This window comes from Merops nubicus, unplaced genomic scaffold, assembly GCF_000691845.1.
Source record: "Merops nubicus isolate BGI_N331 unplaced genomic scaffold, ASM69184v1 scaffold3599, whole genome shotgun sequence".
In the NCBI taxonomy this organism is placed as follows: Eukaryota; Metazoa; Chordata; class Aves; order Coraciiformes; family Meropidae; genus Merops; species Merops nubicus.
The window spans coordinates 7,140-12,359 of NW_008628878.1; the positions used below are offsets into that span (position 1 = coordinate 7,140).

General features: G+C 38.9%; 1 protein-coding gene across 1 annotated transcript in view; it reads right to left on the minus strand.

The window, feature by feature from the left end:
- Nucleotides 1-203: 203 nt before the first annotated feature.
- Nucleotides 204-5,220, minus strand: part of LOC103779167 (metalloendopeptidase homolog PEX-like) — a gene marked incomplete at its 3' end in the record, with an annotated part of 7,086 nt that continues 2,069 nt past the window's right edge. The window contains exons 2-3 of the mRNA XM_008946788.1: nucleotides 2,885-2,953; nucleotides 204-365 (exon numbers count right to left, since the gene is read on the minus strand). Of these exons, the coding sequence (XP_008945036.1) occupies nucleotides 204-365; nucleotides 2,885-2,953 (231 nt within the window). The remainder of the gene's footprint in view (nucleotides 366-2,884; nucleotides 2,954-5,220) is intronic.

The following is a 5,220-nucleotide window of genomic DNA, read 5'->3' on the forward strand; positions in this document are numbered from 1 at the left end:
TTTCTGTTATAATTCACTATCTCTCAATGTTATTTTCAATTAAAAAAATAAAAAATCATACTTAAAAGAAAACAACAAGTGGAGCTATTAGATATTACCCAATGTTCAGAAAGAAGCATGGAATCTTTATTCATTTCAAAATCAGCCAGTTACCAAGTTACAGTGACAAGCCAACCAAACACTTTCAGAAATGGCATACTTACCCTTTAGTTTGAGGTCCACATTGTGTCGCAGCCAAGGATAAACACCATAGTTTGACATGTCTTCAGGAATAGGGTGGTTATATATCCAGCCATCACACGCAAATCGATAGAAGTCCTCACACGGATCTACAGACTGATTTATCTTGCTCAGGATGCCAGCAGCTATAGAAGAGACACCACACAGATTTTTAAGAAATTTTTTTTCCACACAAGATTTTTTCCTGAAGAGACAACTGCACGAAGCCACAGTCCAGAAATTACAATTAACATTTACCAGTCTCTGCATTGTGATGCTGGCTTCACTTGCGTGTTATGCCTTGCTGTTCTAGGGCTGATGTGCACCCTGATCTCTGCCACTTTTTAAGGAGCAGCAAGAATAGCACCCAGCTTCTCTATCATCTAACAGTGCCTACATACGAAGCAAAAAAAAAAAGACAGTTATCTGCAATGAATGTGCTGTACAGCAATGCCCACAATGCCCACTGAAGCTAGCACTACAGGAATGTGAACTGCTGGAGCCAGGCACCTGAAGACAGGCTCTTCACTGTTGCTCTGAGAGAAATAATTGCCTGAGGAATTTAGTAGCAATATATATCGAGAAGATTGTAATTAGCATTCCAGAAATTATGCACTGTTTACCTTTAGCTGAATAGATGCACAGGAAAACAAATCATGTTCTGATCTACCATACATTGGAAAAGATAATTGTAGTATTTTCAGCCCCATTTTGTGACTGCATCTCTGCCAGTTGCTATTGCAGGTGAGACTGGTAAGAGAGATCAGTCTGACAAGCTGGAGATGTAACAGCTTTTGAGCATCTAATCATAGATCACAGAATCATTGGATGTTTGGGGTTGAAAGGGACCTTTAAAGGACATCTAGTCCAAGCCCCCTGCAGTAAGCAGGGACATCTTCAAAGAGATCAGGTTGCTCAGAGCCCTGGCCAACCTGACCTAGAATGTTTCCAGAAATGATCCACAATCTCTCTGGGCAACCTGTCCCAGTGTTTTGCTATCCTCATAATAAAAAATTTCTTCTCTATATGTAGTCTAAATCTATTCTCTTTTAGTTTAAAACCATCACCCTTTTCAGGCGATATAGTGATTGTGGCATAAATCTGTATGCGTCAAGTAACACAGAATATGTGGATGCTTGACATTTTTTGGCTAAATGAACATGTGTTTTGAGGCTTATCCAAATAACTGACCAAAAATCCTAGCAGGAAATCAGCTTTTACAGACTTTATGGTATTATTTCTAGCAACTTAACTCTTCTTCATCCACTCAGAGTAACTCTTCCTATGCTATTTCTGTGTCTTAGCTGTAATTCTCTCTTACTAAAGAAACTCTTACTAAACTAGCGAAGTTCTAAGTATAAGTCTAACTTACTAAATTGAAGACATTTTGATTGTTGGCAATTTTCTATCAGTCCTGAAAAGCTGTTCAGCAAGTCTCAGTTCTCAAGACATTATGTAGTCACGACACAGAGCACTCTGATCTAAAACAGGTCATGTAGGTGTCCCAGTCTGCCCTAGTGGAAAATCTCAGCTTCTGCTGAACTTACCAAAAAATCAATGTTCATTTGTGTGCACATGGGAAGAAGGAAGTCAATTCAGACTGAAACTTCTTAAATGACATTTTTTTGTTCTGAAGCTTAAGATGAAGCCCCCTTTCCCTTCCCCCACCTTTTTTTTTTGTTGGGGTTTTGGAGGCTGTGGCGTTTTGATTCATCATTCCACCTTACTTTGATATTTACACTCATTTGAGAGTCAGCTCCCAGGGGTGGTGCCCATGATGGTGTAGAGCACTGTCAGTGCAGTGCAGAGCAGAAAGAGAATGGCAAGAAACATCATAATAATGTTGAGAAATGCAATTTTTTCAATTTGTGGAGCCCCAGAGAATTTATCAGGATTTCACAAGTCAAACACCTCACAGTATCAGCTCAGTTAAGAATGGAAATAATTATAAGTTCACATGATGTCGACTTTGTTTCTAATAAAACAGCTCTAGAGGTAGATTTCCTGAAGTGGTAAATATTGCTTGATCTTTGCTTTTGTTACACTCAGTGATAAATCTCTCATTGATTTAGTGTGAGCAAAACTCTGTCAAAACTTACCGGTGCAAAAGGGACATCTCTTAGGTCCTACCAAGTCTGGTCCCTTTAGCTCACACTTAATACAAATAGATGTCCCAGCTCTGTAAGGGTTACTACATGTATCTCTGCATGTGGAAAAGAGTCTGCCAATATAGAATTAATTGCAGATTTTGAGTCATAGTCACCACAAAATATTTATACAAGTCTGTGCAAGATCTCACCCTAGAGCATCTCTGTGCTTAGTAACTCATTTGCTAGTTCTCTGAACACTGGGAAGAAAAGTTCAAGTCACCCAACATTTTGTTTTCTATTTAAAAAAACTAAATAAACCCTATAGGAAATTTTGAGTTAACACGGGTGGAATAGAGTTAAAACAATTCAAAACATGACTTTTAATTGTAGAAAATAAGCAGATCTGCAGCAACTTAAACAGTGACTTTTTTAAAAGTTTGGGGCTTTTTTTCCCCCCTTATTATTAATGAAGCTTTCTGAGTAAAACGTATAATGGAAATAAAACTAAACAGTATAAATATCTCATTAGCATACCATAATAATGATATAATGGAGACAATAAAATTGTTGCTTACCAGCCTCAATGCATTCTGAGGTCAAACAGTACTGTTGCTTCGGATTAAACTTTATAAGACCTTGGCTAACTGCAAAATGGAAAACCATAATGAGATCATTTGTAATGAATTTTGACCATTGCAGCCAAATGTTGTCTACTGGATCATTCAAATGTCAGTGCAAGCTCTGGCCTTAATGCATCTCTAAGTAGATTGATTTGAAATTAATTCTATACTGCATATTAAGCAAATACTGCAGCTCATAACAAATAATTTTCCCTTCCTGTGCCTGCTTTCTCCTTCTTCTGTCTTTACTTGTAGGCAGCATGGAGCAAGGGCTGTCTCTCCGGGTACATCTCCACAGTGCCCCCAGTAACCACACTTATTCACTGACAGTGAGTGCCACCACAATACAAACTATTCATCATTGTTGCTGTCATCCTCCAGGGATGGCAATGCAGCATGGAGCTATCTAGCCACCTTCTGTATGTTTTCCACAGCTCCTCCCAAGCTGTGGGGCTCGCCCTGCCTTCCTGCACCTCCTCCTGAAGCAGCACTCTGCTGCCCAAACCCACCAGCCCCACCCAGTGCCAGCAGGACGCTTTCAAGGTACCCTTATGCCCTCCTGGAATAAACCAGATAGCAATGGGCACAGAGTTAGCTGTGATTTATAAGGCACAGCACGGTTTCTGTCTGAACTGCCTCCCAAAAGTATTCCCATTGTATTTGTTTCCCAAAACCTTGCTGACAAGAACTATGAAATTGTCAGTTAATTTTGCTCATCTTCTAAAAGTGTTCATTACAGCTGCCACTGAAACTCAAGGACAGGAAGTGTCAATTCCAGACACTGCTGTCAGGCAGCAAATAAGCAGAGAGCTGATACTTGGGATGAGGATGGGGGAGTTCCAAGGGGTAAATGAAATAAGACTGCAGATGAGCTCAGTAGACATAAAGAATGGTCTCATTATATTCATTATCTTAATAACTCAGTCCATGGCAAAAACAGAAAGGGACATTCCCAAAACAAACAAACAAACAAACAAAAAAATAAAAAAACAATGGAATATATTAAGGTATCATAGTTTTACTATTGCTGATCGTTATAAAGCAATTTCTTCTGTAGTTACATTTTGTTCAAAAGGGATAGAAAAATGTGAAATGGTATATCAGTTCAGGAAAATTTTACTGTAAATTCCCTAAAAGATAGAATTTAATAGGTAGCTCTTTCACCTCTTCTAACCTTATAGCTTTAATGACAACTCACGACAGAAATGGCTGGATTTCAATTAAATTTTCTTAGAAAATGAGAATGTAAAACTACTTTTTGACAACTTTACCAAAGCTTGCATTGACTCAATGAAACACTCCACCTCAACAACCTTTGCAAATTAACCAAGAGATACATAAGATGTGGAGGCATCTGAAGATTATATTTGGAATTTTGAAGAACAGTGGGAAATAGAGAAGTAAGTACACTTCTCCAGAATATGATTTTGAGCCACATGAAATACAAATAACGAATAAAGTGCCAATTAATTAAGTGTTGTTGTACTCCTGACTCAGCTTTTCCCCACCTTAAATTTAGCCTTTTAGCATACTTCCAGGTCTTCAGAGTTTGATAGATTTTTTTTCTTAACAAAGCAACCAAAGAAAGGAGGGAAAATCCCAGACACCATTTAATTCTTTTGCACATGATGGAAAGTGAGGGAGAACAAAAAAGAATCAGTAAAAATCTGAAGCAGCCCCCATGTTTTTCACAATTACAAACAAAAGCAAAATACCATTTCAGCTGGTTTTGTTCCATTTACAACTTCATCATTAGAGCAAATTAAAAAAAAAAAAAAATTGGCAGAAACATTTCCCTTTTAATTAACAGCTAATTTTGATTGAAAATCTTTGCCTGTTTTTGTTCTCTTGCCTTTTTATTGTTGTTAGGAGAACTAACCATTCCACACATTATTACCTACATGTGTGGTTATAACACTCAGTGTCCCAGCTTCCTCCTTTATAAGCCTGTTTCCAGATGCTTAAGAAAATATGCCCTGTATTTAAGCCCCCTCCAAAAAGCTGAAAGGCAAAAAGACATACAAATATGCAGATGCAAATAACGTGGACATTCCTATAATCTGAGAATTCCAAAGGGCTACCAAGTCAGGAGGAGAATCTGCCACGTGGAGGCTCAAAGCTGACTGACTTCTTGCCCAAGGTAACTGAGCAGCAACGTGCTTCCTTTTGCTCCAGACCTGGCTCCCAAGGAGGAGGTGGCTCCTGTCCTCCCATAGCCCACACCACCACCCAGAGACCCTCAGCAAGGCCCCCACATGATGCCAAGTGACTCCCTTGGCAGCTTCCTGCTG